The sequence below is a fragment of the Heterodontus francisci genome, chromosome 7, assembly GCF_036365525.1.
Source record: "Heterodontus francisci isolate sHetFra1 chromosome 7, sHetFra1.hap1, whole genome shotgun sequence".
NCBI classification, from domain to species: domain Eukaryota; kingdom Metazoa; phylum Chordata; class Chondrichthyes; order Heterodontiformes; family Heterodontidae; genus Heterodontus; species Heterodontus francisci.
In genome coordinates this window covers 74,756,923-74,772,321 of record NC_090377.1, presented here as the reverse complement: position 1 = coordinate 74,772,321, position 15,399 = coordinate 74,756,923, and the positions used below count along the sequence as shown (strand labels likewise).

Below are 15,399 nucleotides of genomic sequence, written 5' to 3'. Positions count from 1 at the left end.
ATTAAGTTAAAAGTTAAGACAGTAGAGAAGCAGTGGCAGATATTTAAGAAGATATTGCATTACTCTCAACAAAGATATATCCCACTGAGAAAGAAAGACTCTATGAGAACAATACACCATCCATGGCTAACTATGGAAGTTAAGGATGGTATCAAATTGAAAGAAAAAGTGTACAATGCTGCAAAGATTAGTGGTAGGCAAGATGGTTGGGAAAATTTTAGAAACCAGCAAAGGATGTCTAAATAAGTAATTAAGAGGGAGAAATTAGAGTATACAGTAAACTAGCAAGAAATATAAAAAAGCTAAAGTAAGTGTTGGTCCCTGAGAGGATGAGACTGGGGAATTAGTAATGGGGAAAAAAGGAAATGGCAGAGACTTTGAACACATATTTTGTATCTGGCTTCACAGTAGAAGACACTAAAGAATATCAGAAAGACAAGAGGCAAAAGTGAGAGAGGAACTTATCACTAGAGAAAAAGTACGAGGAAAACTAAAGGGACTGAAGACTGACAAGTCCTCTGGACCTGATGGCCTGCATCCCAGGGCCTTAAAAGAAGCAGCTGTGGAGATAGTGGATGCATTGGTTGTAATCTTCCAAAAGTCCCAAGATTCTGGAAATGTCCCAGCAGATTGGAAAACTGCAAATGTAACACCTCTATTCAAGAAAGGGGGGTGGGGGGGTGGTGACCGAAAGCAGGAAACTATAGGCCAGTTAGCTTAACATCTAACATTGGGAAAATGCTAGAAACCATTATTAAGGAGGTAGTAGCTGGACATTTAGAATACCATAGTGCAATTAGGCAGAGTCAACATGGTTTTATGAATAGGAAATCGTGTTTGACAAATTTATTAGAGTTCTTTGAGGATGTAACAAGCAGGATGGCTAAAGGAGAACCAGTAGATGTAGTGCATTTGGATATCCAAAAGGCATTCACTAAGATGCCACATAAAGGGCTGAATTGTACAGACCCCCCGACATCGGGGGTTGTGGCGGGGGTGCCAGAAAATGCTTTCATGAGAGGCCCACCATGGACCTCGACGCCGGGAAGGCCCAGCCCGATATTGCCGGCGGCAGCGAGGCCCTGTGGCAGCCACCCTGCCGCTTGATGACAGTAGCCCAATTTAAATATTTAAATAAATTTAAATACAAATTAATTACCTTCATGCTCCCACTATCTGTCCGATGCAATATTTGTGCCAGTGGCCGGCACTCCTGCGCCTTCGGATCCCCATCCGGGAAACCAGGACGGAACACTGGTGGAGGGGGCAGCAGGTACATTTTTCAATGCGGGAGTGGGGGAGTGGGGCCAAATTAATATCATTGGTGTAGGGTTTTGTGGGAAGGGTTATAGTATAAAGTTTATGCGCTTTGGGGGCGGGGGGAAGGTCAGGTGGACAAGGTAAGTGTTCTTGGGGGGGAAAGGACAAGTAATTAATTCTATGGTTATTGGGGGCGGTGGGAGAGGGGTAAGATAAATGTATTTAATTTTTAAAAATCAATTCTTTAAATATTGTTGAAAATAGAGACATGATGTTGAAGCTTTTCATCTTGCACTCATCAGAACATTCGCAAGAATACCAAAGTAAGGGAAAACAACAAATTTATACTGTATGAGAAGAGAGTGCTGATTTGTTGGCAGATGAACTCTGATTGTTAGGGGCGATGCCATGGAGAATGCACCAGTTAACAGTGACTGACAGTTAATTGCTAAGCTTTGTTTGAAATTTAAACCAGGCAGCTTGATTTTGATTGGTCAAGGCATTGCCTGAGGAATGAACCACATATTAGGAAGGATGTCAAGGCCTTAGAGAAGAGATTTGCTAGAATGGTATTGGGATTGAGGGACTTCAATTATGAGGAGACTGGAGAAGCAGGGGTTGTTCTCCTTTAGAGCAGAGAAGTTTAAGAACAAATTTGATAGAGTTTGCACTGGAGTGCTGACTTGGGTTGCATTAGAGTGCTAAAGTGGAAGTTTGGTGAGTGAGGATAATTAAGGGTTAATTTTATTTTAAGTCTAGTCTGTCTTTTATTTAGCAGATTAACTTAACAGTTGCTGTTTGGGTTGGAGAAGGTGAGTTTTAAACCAGCTTTAAACAGGGTTCACTCAGGCTCTGCTTGCAGCTGCACCTTGTTAATTAGAGAATTGGCTTAAACCAGTTTTCATGGGTTAGAGTCAGTCAGTATAAAAGTGGGCCATCTTACAGTGCTGACTTGGGTTGCATTAGAGTGCTAAAGTGGAAGTTTGGTGACTGAGGAAGTTCAGTGAGGAGCTCCTTTCATTTCCTCCCTGTCCTCAGAGTGAGGGGAGCCGAGAGTTTCCAAAGAGCACAGCTGACTGGTGAGTAAGTCCTGGTGGGTATTTTTCAAACTGGATTGAATTGTAAGTCATTGTTTTAGCAAGACTTAGTTGTTTTTTAAAAATTATAATAGTCTTCTAAAGTTTTAAATTTAAAGGGTTTAGTCATGACAGGAGAGCTTAGAGCCGTGGTTTGCTCCTCTTGCTGCATGTGGGAATCTGGGAACATTTCCAGTCCCCGGGACCAGCATGTGTGCAGGAAGTGTGTCCAGCTGCAGCTCCTGGAAGCTCGGGTTTCAGAGCTGGAACGTAGGCTGGAAACACTGTGGAGCATCCGCGAGTCTGAGAGCATTGTGGATAGCACGTATAGAGAGGTGGTCACACCACAGCTGAAGGGACTTGAGGAAGGAAGGGAATGGGTGACCACCAGGCAGTCCAAGAGAAACAGGCAGGTAGTTCAGGAGTCCCCTGGGGTCCCGTTTGCAAATCGGTATTCCATTTTGGAGGCTGATGAGGCTGGTTCCTCCAGGGAGTGCGGACAGAACCAAGCTTCTGGCACCACAAGCAGCCTGTCTACACAGGAAGGGGGAAAGAGAGGAAGAACAATAGTAATAGGGGATTCTATAGTCAGGGGAACAGATAGGCGCTACTGTGGCCGTCAATGTGACTCCAGGATGGTGTGTTGCCTCCCTGGTGCCAGGGTCTGGGATGTCACTGAACAGCTGCAGAGCATCCTGAATGGGGAGGGTGATGAGGCAGAGGTCATGGTACATGTTGGTACCAATGACATAGGTAGAAAGAGGGATGAGGTCTTGCATCAAGAATTCAGGGAGTTAGGCAGTAGACTAAAAAGCAGGACCTCTCAGGTTGTAATCTCTGGATTACTCCCAGTGCCACGTGCTAGCGAGTATAGAAATAGGAGAATAGCACAGATGAACGCGTGGCTTAAGAGTTGGTGCAGGAGGGAGGGTTTTAGATTCCTGGACCACTGGGACCGTTTCTGGGGAAAGTGGGACCTGTACAAGCGGGACGGTGTACATCTGAACCAGAGGGGGAACTAACATGGCGGGTTTGCTAGTGCTGTTGGGAAGAGTTTAAACTAATTTGGCAGAGGGAGGGGATGCCGACTCCTAGCAGAATAGGGATACCGCTAAACACAGGAAAGCGAACAAGTCAGAGGAATACAGCGGAAGTAAGTTTCAAGGGAGTAAGACCAGGATGGAAGGCCTCTACTTTGATGCCAGGAGTATTGCAGGTAAAACGGATGAGTTAAGGGCAAGGATTGATACGTGGAATTGTGATATAGTAGCCATCATGGAGACATGGTTGAGGGAGGGGCAGGATTGGCAGCTCAATATCCCGGGATATAGAATCTTCAGGCGAGATAGAGGAGGGGGTAAAAGAGGAGGGGGCATTGTAATATTAGTTAAGGAGTCAGTTACTGCAGTAAGGAGAGATGATATCATGGAGGGGGCATCAAATGAAGCTTTATGGGTAGAGTTTAGGAATAAAAAGGGGACAGCCACATTGCTAGGTGTTTATTATAGACTCCCAGATAGTCAGCGGGAAATTGAGGAGCAAATATGTGCGCAATTTGCAGAGGTGTGTAAAAATAATAATAGGGTAATTATATTAGGTGATTTCAACTTTCCCAACATTAATTGGGATAGTCATCGTGTTAAGGGCTTAGATGGAGTGGAGTTCTTAAAATGTATTGTATTATTTACAATTTATATAGATGATTTGGAGTTGGGGACCACGTGTAGGGTGTCAAAGTTTGCAGATGACACTAAGATGAGTGGCAGAGCAAAGTGTGCAGATGACTGTGAAACTTTGCAGAGGAACATAGATACATTGAGTGAGTGGGCAAAGGTCTGGCAGATGGAATACAATGTTAATAAATGTGAAGTCATTCATTTCGGTAGAAGTAACGGTAAAAAGGATTATTACTTGAATGGTAAAAAGTTGCAGCATGCTGCTATGCAGAGGGACCTGGGTGTCCTTGTGCATGAATCGCAGAAGGTTGGTCTGCAGGCACAGCAAGTAATTAGGAAGGCAAATGGAATTTTGTCCTTCATTGCTAAAGGGATTGAGTTTAAAAGCAGAGAGGTTATGTTGCAGCTGTATAAGGTACTGGTGAGGCCGCACCTGGAGTACTGTGTGCAGTTTTGGTCTCCTTACTTGAGAAAGGATGTACTGGCACTGGAGGGGGTGCAGAGGAGGTTCACTAGGTTGATTCCGAAGTTGAGGGGGTTGGCTTATGAGGAGAGACTGAGTAGATTGGGATTATATTCATTGGAATTCAGAAGAATGAGGGGGGATCTTATAGAAACATATAAAATTATGAAGGGAATAGATAAGATACAAGTAGAGAGGATGTTTCCACTGGCAGGTGAAGCTAGGACAAGATGGCATAGCCTCAAGATTAGAGGGAGCAGATTTAGGACTGAATTAAGAAGGAACTTCTTCACCCAGAGGGTTGTTAATCTCTGGAATTCCTTGCCCAGTGAAGTAGTTGACGCTACTTCAGTAAACGTTTTTAAAGCTAAGGTAGATATCTTTTTGAACAATAAAGGAATTAAGGGATACGGTGAGAGAGCGGGTAAGTGGATCTGAGTCCACGAAAAGATCAGCCATGATCTTATTGAATGGCAGAGCAGGCTCGAGGGGCCGGACGGCTTACTCCTGCTCCTAGTTCTTATGTTCTTATGTTCTTATGTATACAGGAGAACTTTTTAGCTCAATATGTAGAGGATCCATCAAGGGAGGGTGCAGTGCTGGACCTAATTCTGGGGAATGAAGCCGGACAGGTGGTTGATGTGTTGGTGGGGGAGCATTTTGGTGATAGCAACCATAACATGGTACAGTTTAAGCTTGTTATGGAGAAAGAAATAGACAAGTTGCAAAAGAAGGTTTTGGATTGGGGGGAGACAAAAGTTTAGTAAAATAAGGCAGGATCTGGCCAAGGTAGACTGGAAAGAGTTACTTGTCGGGAAATCTACAGAAGAGCAGTGGGGGGCATTCATAAAGGAAATGGGGAGGGTACAGGCCCAACATGTTCCCTCTAGGGTAATAGGTAGGAGCAACAAGCCCAGAGAACCATGGATGACCAGAAACATTCAGGGTACGATGAGAAGGAAAAGAGAGGCTTTTAGCAAATACAAGGAGAGCAAATCAATGGAAGCATTAGTGGAGTACAGAAAGTGTAGGATGGAGCTTAAGAAAGCAATTAGGAGAGCAAAGAGGGGATATGAGAAAGTGCTGGCTGGTAAAAGTAGGGAAAATCCCTAGATATTCTATAAGTATTTCAATGGGAAGAGGATAACCAGGGAAAGAATAGGACCCATTAGGGACCAAGGGGGAAATTTGTGGGTGGAGCCAGAGGACATTGGTAGGGTGTTGAACGAATACTTCACATCTGTCTTCACCCAAGAGAATGAGGATGTAGATATGGAACTCAGAGAGAGAGAGAGAGACTGTGAGGTTCTTGAGCAAATTGTCATAGGGAGTGACAAGGTATTAGAGGTCTTGGAAGGCTTAAAAGTGGACAAATCTCCAAGTCCGGACGATTTGTGTCCCAGGATGCTGTGGGAGGCAAGGATGGAGATTTCAGGGGCTCTGACCCTAATTTTTCATTCCTCTCTGGCCACGGGGGAGGTGCCAGAGGACTGGAGAACAGCTAATGTGGTCCCACTATTTAAGAAAGGTTGTAGAGATAAGCCAGGGAACTGCAGACCACTGAGTCTCATGTCAGTGGTAGGGAAACTATTGGAGAAAATTCTGAAGGAGAGAATCTATCACCACTTGGAGAGGCAAAATTTGATTAGGAATAGTCAGCATGGCTTTGTCAGAGGGAGGTCATGCCTAACTTGTTTGATTGAATTTTTTGAGCATGTGACCAGGTGTGTAGATGAGGGTAGTGCATTTGATGTAGTTTACATGGATTTCAGCAAAGCCTTTGACAAGGTCCCACATGGGAGACTTATCAAGAAAGCAAATGCACATGGGATACAAGGTAACTTGATAAGGTGGATTCAAAATTGGCTTAGCTGTAGGAGACAAAGAGTGATGACAGACGGCTGTTTTAGTGACTGGAAGCCAGTGTCCAGTCGTGTACCACAGGGATCTGTGCTGGGTCCCCTATTGTTTGTCATTTATATAAATGACATCGATGACTATGTGGGGGGTAGGATCAGTAAGTTCGTGGATGACACAAAGATTGGCCGAGTGGTTAACAGTGAGGTGGAGTGTCTTGGGTTACAGGAAGATATAGATGGAATGGTCAAATGGGCAGAAAAGTGGCAGATGGAATTTAACGCTGAAAAGTGTGAGGTGATGCACTTTGGAAGGAGTAATGTGACATGGAAGTATTCAATGAATGGCCTGACACTGGGAAGTTCTGAGGAACAAAAGGATCTTGGCGTGTTTGTCCATAGATCTCTGAAGGCAGAAGGGCAGGTTAATAGGGTGGTGAGAAAGGCATATGGGACACTTGCCTTTATCAATCGAGGCATAGATTACAAAAGCAGGGAGGTCATGTTGGAGTTGTACAGAACTTTGGTAAGGCCACAGCTGGAGTACTGTGTGCAATTCTGGTCGCCACATTATAGGAAGGATGTGATTGCATTGGAGGGGATGCAGAGGCGATTCACCAGGATGTTGCCTGTGATGGAACATTTAAGCTATGAAGAGAGGTTGGATAGGCTTGGGTTGTTTTCGCTGGAGCAGAGAAGACTGAGGGGTGACCTGATCGAGGTGTACACGATTATGAGGGGCATGGACAGGGTGGATAGGGAGCAGCTGTTCCCCTTAGTTGAAGGGTCAGTTACGAGGGGTCACAAGTTTAAGGTGAGGGGCGGGAGGTTTAAGGGGGATTTGAGGAAGAACCTTTTTACCCAGAGGGTGGTGATGGTCTGGAATGCCCTGCCTGGGAGGGTGGTAGAGGCGGGTTACCTCACATCCTTTTAAAAAGTACCTGGATGAACATTCAAGGCTATGGGCCAAGTGCTGGCAAATGGGATTAGGTAGATAGGTCAGGTGTCTTTAATGCATCGGTGCAGACTTGATGGGCCGAAGGGCCTCTACTGCACTGTATTATTCTGTGATTCTGTGAGGTGTTCAAAATCATGACGGTTTTGTTGGAATAAATAAGGAGAAACTGTTTCCAGTGGCAGAAGGGGATATCGAGTTAAAGTGATTGGCAAAATAATCAGAGAGGACATGAGGAAACAGTTTGTGAGTTGTGATCTGGAATGTACTGCCTGAAAGGGTGGTGGAAACAGATTCCGTAGTAACTTTCAAAAGGGACTTGGATACATATTTAAAGGGAAAGCAGTTCCAGGGCTTAGGGGACAAGGAAGGGGAGTGACTAGTTCGATAACTCTACCAAAGAGATGGTCTGAATGGCTCCTTCTCTGCTGTAACATTCTATGATTCTATGAAACAAAAAAATCTCACACATGATATTGATATGTTTAAATGTTACTTGCTCACTGGTAAATTGCTTTCAGGAACTGTTTAATACAGCTATAGAGTTTCTTAAATTGGAGAAAATTGAAATAGGAGGTTCCAAAGGAAAAGCTTTCAGTGAAAAGGTCTACCGTATCAATGAAGAATTTCAGGAATGTTGGCGAGTATTTGGGGAAAGCAAATATGATCCACTGGATTACAACAATAAGGTATTGCTCTATTTTGAAACAAGGAAACTTCATATCCATTTTGATTTGCACTTCATACAATAATATCTACCTTCTAAAATTAATCTTAGATTTTTTTGAGAACATTATAATAAAGCTAATGTTAATTTGATTTTAGAGACTAATTTAAGTCTCAGAATTTTGATTTATTAACATTTGAATATGTGCACTTCAATTTGTGAAAATTAAATTAAGCAAATGCTATCTTATTCACAAATCTAAAACTATTCATTGCATTCTTTGTAGGAATTTTTGTCTGATCACAGCAGATACATGGAGGAGATATATGATTTTGACCAACGCATAGGCTCAGTGCTGAACCATGCATTTCAGGATGCAGGATCTCTGAAATCAGCTTTTAAGGTACTGATTGTGCTTTGCTTTGTCTAAGATTAAAAAAACAAGCAACAAATAACCTTTTTTAAAATATCTTTACATTAATATTGTCATGATTTATTAGGTGGTGCATAAAAGTACTAAATGTATATTTTGGTTTAAAATATAAGGTACAAAAATGCAGGGGGAGAAGCTTTTCGCTATTGAAGTGACTACGTTATCTTTGTATACAGTATTTATATAAGTGTTCTTCCACTTTGCCACAGAAACTGGTTGAGGCAGAGACCATTACATCTTTTAAGGGAAAATTTGCCATATATTTTAAGTAGGAAAATTACAAATCTTGTGGGGAGAGCATGAGGCAGTAGAATTAGCTTTGGATTGCTCTAGCAAAGACCTACCGCAGACATGATGGTCCTTTTTTGTGTGTTGTAAACTGCTATCGTTTTAATGTAGCACTGTACTTTACATACACAATATTATGATGATCCAATTGCTGTAGCACTGATCTATCTTGCTGCAGACCCAAGTTGAAAACTTTATTGCAAAAAATGACTTTAGGCCTGGATTTTCAAATGGTCGGAACTGGATGCAGATGTGATTTGAAAATTGCGGTCATCTCCGGGATAATCCGCAATTTTCAATGTGAGAGCTGGGGTTGTGGGGTGGGGGGGGGTGTGTGGGTGGGGTGAGAGGGAGGGAGGGAACAGGGAAGCTGCTCACCTCCAATTAAGCCCCATCAAGCTCATGGAGGAGCTCGTTAAAGGGCCAGGAAGTTCGCACTGTAATTTTCAATTGTGATTCCGCTGAGCCTGATCACTCTGGTGCACAGCAGGCAGACGGCAAACTTTACTGTTGGAAGATGAAATATTTTGGGTCCACAGGGATCTAGAGCCAAGCCAAGTGCATGATATCCATTGTTTTATTTTGGAAGCATTGCCTCACCTTTTTATTCCATGGGCCCTCCATTGAGCTGCCTGCTCTCATCGGCAAGGCAGCAGCAGGCCCCATCATGGCTGCCACCTGCTTTTGCCGCTTGTACTCTGCAGGCAACTCCTGCCTCCTGCAGACATTTGGCACCACTGATTGGGTACTGAGCTCACTTTCTGCCCAATTAGGGCATTAACATTTAAAGATCATGTCGCGTTAGTGACGCAGCTGAGGTGTGGGGTTGGGACCTGGAAATCATCCGTGAGCCAGGTTCCCGACCCCATTTTGAAAATTCTGCCCTTGGAATCTTCCATGAGGATAAGTTAAACCAGATTTATCCAAGTTGTTGAACAAAATGAAGGAAAATGTTTAGGATGGAACAGGAATAGGCTATTCAGCCCCTCGAACATGTTCTGCCATTCATTTAGATCATAGTTGATCTGTACCTCAACTCCATTTGTCCGTTTTTGCTCTATATCCCTTGATAAGCTTGCCTAACAAAATATATCCATCTTAAAAATTTCAATTGACCCAGCATCCATAGCCTTTTGGAGGAGAAAGTTCCAGATTTCCACTGCCATTATTGTATATCTAAGGAAAAAGTGCTTCCTGATTTCACTTCTAAATAAACAATCTCTAATTTTAAGATTATGACTCCTAGTTCTGAGTTCCACCACCAGAGGAAATAGTTTCTCTGTATCTACCCTATTGAATCCCTTTATCATTTTACAGACATTGGTCAGATCACTCCTCAACATTCTAATTTGAGGGAATGCATAGCAAGTTTGTGACTTGACCTAATTTAACCCTTTAAGCCCTGGTATAATTCTGGTGAATGTGTGCTGTACTCTCTCCAAGGCCAATATATCTTTCAGGAGGTGTGGTTCTCAAAACTGAATCAGTACTTCAGATGGGGTCTGACCAAGACTCTTTACAATTGAAACAGAACTTCCTCCCTTTGCATTCCAGCCCCCTTGAGAGAAAGGCCAACATTCCTTTAACCTGTTTGATTACTTTTAGTAACTGTACATTAGCTTTTAGTGATTTGCTTGAATAGACACCTAAATCCCTTTGCTCCTTCATAGCTCATAGTTTCTCCCCATTAATAAAACATTCTGATTTCATGCTGTTCATCCATGTATCGATAGGCAAGTTGACCAAATAGGATATTAAGGCCTGTGTGGATGTAGTACCATGTTTTTCCTTTAGGCTGAGGAGATGGTGGAGGTGATAATATAGAAATGTTGTAGCTATAAAATGTTCAGTGTTTTGTTAATTGTCAGTAGAAATTAAGTTATAATTTATAATTAAAAAATCTTTTCTCTGTTAGCTTTTGTCAGTATTTGGTGCATTACTAGAGAGACCAGTCATTGCCAATATTTTTGCTTTGAATTATGCCAACCTTCTCTCAATGTTCGAGGCAGAACTTGACAGCTGCAAACAAATGTTTGATAATCAAACAAAGGTAAAGTAACATTTTCATTTTTACTAATGGTAAATTTCAAAAATGTAACTTTTATCAACAAACTGTAGTAGTATGAGCTGTTAGTGCTGTGACTATTTCTACTTCAATCTAAGAATCATTGATTGCTTCAGAATATGATGAATTGCCATGCCAAGAGGAAAAGAGCTTTGAATTCAGATGGGGTGGGAGGATAGAGTAAAAAAAATAATTTTTTTGGAATATTTATCTTAACGTCCTTCTCGGCCTGTCTGAAGTCTTTGACACAGTTGACTATAGTTGACTACACCATCATCCTCTCACGCCTCACCACTGTCATCTTGCTGGGTGTGACTGCATTTACCTGGTTCCATTCTTATCTATCCAGTCATAGCCAGGGAATCAACTTCAATGGCTTCTCTTCTTGCTTCTGGTGTTGCCCCAAGGATCTGTTCTTGGCCCCTCCTATTTCTCATCTACATACTGCCCCTCGATGACATCATCTGAAAACACGGGGTCAGCTTCCATGTGTACATTGACAAAACCCAGCTTTACCTCACTACCACCTCTCTTGACCCCTCCACTGTTTGTAAGTTGTTAGACTGCTTGTCAGACTTCCAGTATTAGATGAGCAGAAATTTTCTCCAATTAAATATTGGGAAGACTGAAGCCATTGTCTTTGTTCCTCACCACAAAGTCCATTCCCTAGCCACCAACTCGAAATGGCCGAGGCATTGAACAGGTATTTTGTATCGGTCTTCTCAGTGGAGGACATTAATAACATGCCAGTAATTGACAAAGAGACGAACGTAGGTGAGGACCTGGGACCAATCATTATTACGGAAGAGGTAGTGTTGGGCAAGCTAATGGAGCTAAGGATTGATAAGTCTTCTGGCCCTGATGGAATGCATCCCAGGGTTCTAAAAGAGATGGCGGGAGAAATAGCAGGTGCACTGACGGTAATTTTCCAAAATTCGCTGGACTCTGGGGTAGTCCCAGCAGATTGGAAAACAGCAGATGTGACACCACTGTTTAAAAAGGGAGGTAGACAAAAGATGGGGAATTATAGACCGATTAGCTTAACCTCTGTACTGGGGAAGATGCTTGAGTCTATCATCAAGGAAGAAATAGCAGGGAATCTTGATAGAAATTGTCCCGTTGGGCAGACGCAGCATGGGTTCATGAAGGGCAGGTCATGCTTGACAAATCTTTTGGAATTCTATGATGACATTACGAGCAAGGTGGACAATGGGGACCCAGTGGATGTGGTGTACCTAGATTTCCAAAAGGCCTTCGACAAGGTGCCGCACAAGAGGCTGCTGCATAAGATAAGGATGCATGGCGTCAGGGGTAAAGTATTAGCATGGATAGAGGATTGGTTGACTAACAGGAAGCAGAGAGTGGGGATAAATGAGTGCTATTCTGGTTGGCAATCAGTCACTAGTGGTGTGCCTCAGGGATCGGTGTTGGTACCGCAATTATTTACAATTGATATAGATGATTTGGAGTTGAGGACCACGTGTAGGGTGTCAAAGTTTGCAGATGACACTAAGATGAGTGGCAGAGCAAAGTGTGCCGATGACTGTGAAACTTTGCAGAGGAACATAGATACATTGAGTGAGTGGGCAAAGGTCTGGCAGATGGAATACAATGTTAATAAATGTGAAGTCATTCATTTCGGTAGGAGTAACAGGAAAAAGGATTATTACTTGAATGGTAAAAAGTTGCAGCATGCTGCTATGCAGAGGGACGTAGGTGTCCTTGTGCATGAATCGCAGAAGGTTGGTCTGCAGGTACAGCAAGTAATTAGGAAGGCAAATGGAATTTTGTCCTTCATTGCTAAAGGGATTGAGTTTAAAAGCAGAGAGGTTATGTTGCAGCTGTATAAGGTACTGGTGAGGCCGCACCTGGAGTACTGTGTGCAGTTTTGGTCTCCTCACTTGAGAAAGGATATACTGGCACTGGAGAGGGTGCAGAGGAGGTTCACTAGGTTGATTCCGGAGTTGAGGGGGTTGGTTTATGAGGAGAGACTAAGTAGATTGGGATTATATTCATTGGAGTTCAGAAGAATGAAGGGGGATCTTATAGAAACATATAAAATTATGAAGGGAATAGATAATATACAAGTAGAGAGGATGTTTCCACTGGCAGGTGAAGCTAGGACAAGAGGGCATAGCCTCAAGATTAGAGGGAGCAGATTTAGGACTGAATTAAGAAGGAACTTCTTCACCCAGAGGGTTGTTAATCTCTGGAATTCCTTGCCCAGTGAAGTAGTTGACGCTTCTTCAGTAAACATCTTTAAAGCTAAGGTAGATAACGTTTTGAACAATAAAGGAATTAAGGGATACTGTGGGAGCGTGGGTAAGTGGATCTGAGTCCACGAAAAGATCAGCCATGATCTTATTGAATGGCGGAGCAGGCTCGAGGGGCCGGACGGCCTACTCCTGCTCCTAGTTCTTATGATCTTATGAACTCCATCCCTTTCCCTGGCAGCTATCTGAGGCTGAACCAGATGTTTGCAACCTCTGTGTCATATTTGACCCCCAGATGAGCTTCTGACCATATATCATGCCATCACTAAGGCTACCTATTGCCATCTCCATAACATGGCCCAACTCTGCCCCTGCCTCACTCATTTGCTACTGAAACCCTCATCCATGCCTTTGTTACCTCTAGACATGACCATTCCAACAGATTCCTGGCTGGTCTTCCACCTTCAACCCTCTAAACTTGAGGTCATCCAAAACTCTGCTGCCTGTGCCTAACTCGCACCAAGTTCCATTCACCCATCGCTGACCTACATTGGCTGTCGGTTAAGCAACTTTTAAAATTCTAATTCTTGTTTTCAAATCCCTCCATGGCCCGCTCCTCCCTATTTCTGTCATCTCCTCTAACCTACAACCCTCCAGTATTTGCATTGATCCAATTCTGGCCTCTTGAATATCCATGATTTTAATTGCTCCACTGTTGCTGGTAGTGCCTTCAGCTGCCAAGGTCCTAAAATCTGGAATTCCCTCCCTAAACCTCTCCACCTTCTTTAAGATGCTCCTTAAAACCTATCTCTTTGACCAAGCCTTTGGTCATCAGCCCTAATATCTCCTCATGTGACTCATTTTCTTTGATAACCCGCCTGTGAAGCACTTTGGGCATTTTACTATGCTAAAGGCACTATACAAATACAACTTGTTGAGTTTGCTGTCGTTATTGTTGGAAGAAGTAAGATTTACGTGTGGAACTAAGCAGCAGTAACTACAGCTGTTGCCCCATTAAATCAGCAACATGCACAGGTGTTCCAGTTTTCTCATTGTTGACACAACACTCATACTGCGATTTGTGGATTCTCTTGTGCAGTTACAATCAAATTGTACTTAGTCCTTTGCTAAAGATTAAGAATTTAGAACTTCATTCCACTTACCTTGTAAATGTACCTGTTATTTCCTGATTGGACCATGGTGAAGTAAGGAGTGTGTGACTGTGTAAGTGTCATTAATATGTAGAGCAACAGGTTATTGTTGTAGAGTGGAGCCATTAGCTGCGCACATGCAGACTTCTGGTGTTGGCTGCGCCAGACACCATTTTGGTAAGGGCATTAGTGTAGGTGCAGGGAGTGTGCAAATGAAGTATGTAGAGTCGGAACATTGTGACATCAGTATTCTATAGTGAGAGAGAGAGGAGCAAATCTGCAGGGAAATCAAAGGGTCACAGGAAAACCCAAAGATGTTTTATCAGTACATTAAGAACAAGAGGATAACTAAGGAAAGGGTACGGCCTGTCAGAGATGTATAAGGGAACTTCTGCGTGAATGCAGAAGATGTGGGCAGGGTTCTTAATTAGTTTTTTTTGTCTCTGTCTTCACAAAGGAGAGGTTTGATGCAGACATTGTAGTTAAAGAGGAGGTGAAATATTAGGTATGACAAGCATAATGAGAGAGGAAGTACTAGAGGATCTGATATCCTTGAAAGTGGATAAATCATCAGGACCAGATGGATTGCATCCCAGGTTGTTAAAGCAATCCAGGAAGGAAACAGCGGATGCACTGAGGATCATCTTCAAATCCTCACTAGATATACGCGAGGTACCAGATGATTGGAGGTCTGCGGACGTTGTACCATTGTTTAAAAAGGGTGCGAGGGATAGGCCAAATAATTATAGGCCAGTCAGTCTGACCTCGATGCTGGGTAAATTGTTAGAATCAATTTTGACGGACAGGATAAACTGCCACTTAGAAAGGCACAGATTAATCAGGGATAGTGAGCATGGATTTGTTAGGGGAAGTTCACGTCTTACTAATATAAAAGCAAAATACTGCGGATGCTGGAAATCTGAAACAAAAACAAGAAATGCTGGATTCACTCAGCAGGTCTGGCAGCATCTGTGGAAAGAGAAGCAGAGTTAACGTTTCGGGTCAGTGACCCTTCTTCGGAACTGACAAATATTAGAAAAGTCACAGATTATAAACAAGTGAGGTGGGGGTTGGGCAAGAGATAACAAAGGAGAAGGTGCAGATTGGACCAGGCCGCATAGCTGACCAAAAGGTCACGGAGCAAAGGCAAACAATATGTTAATGGTGTGTTGAAAGACAAAGCATTAGTACAGATTAGGTGTGAATATACTGAATATTGAACATCAGCAAGTGCAAACCTGAAGAAAAACAACCTGAAAAAAACAGTGGGTAAGCAAACTGAACAAACTAAGATGA

The 15,399-nt window shown here is 42.9% G+C and overlaps 1 protein-coding gene across 1 annotated transcript in view; it reads left to right on the top strand.

Moving 5' to 3' along the window:
• dnah9l (dynein, axonemal, heavy polypeptide 9 like) overlaps positions 1 to 15,399 on the top strand; it is a 563,466-nt gene that overhangs the window by 38,425 nt on the left and 509,642 nt on the right. Inside the window, exons 8-10 of the mRNA XM_068036275.1 lie at positions 7,808 to 7,975; positions 8,240 to 8,356; positions 10,590 to 10,724. Of these exons, the coding sequence (XP_067892376.1) occupies positions 7,808 to 7,975; positions 8,240 to 8,356; positions 10,590 to 10,724 (420 nt within the window). The remainder of the gene's footprint in view (positions 1 to 7,807; positions 7,976 to 8,239; positions 8,357 to 10,589; positions 10,725 to 15,399) is intronic.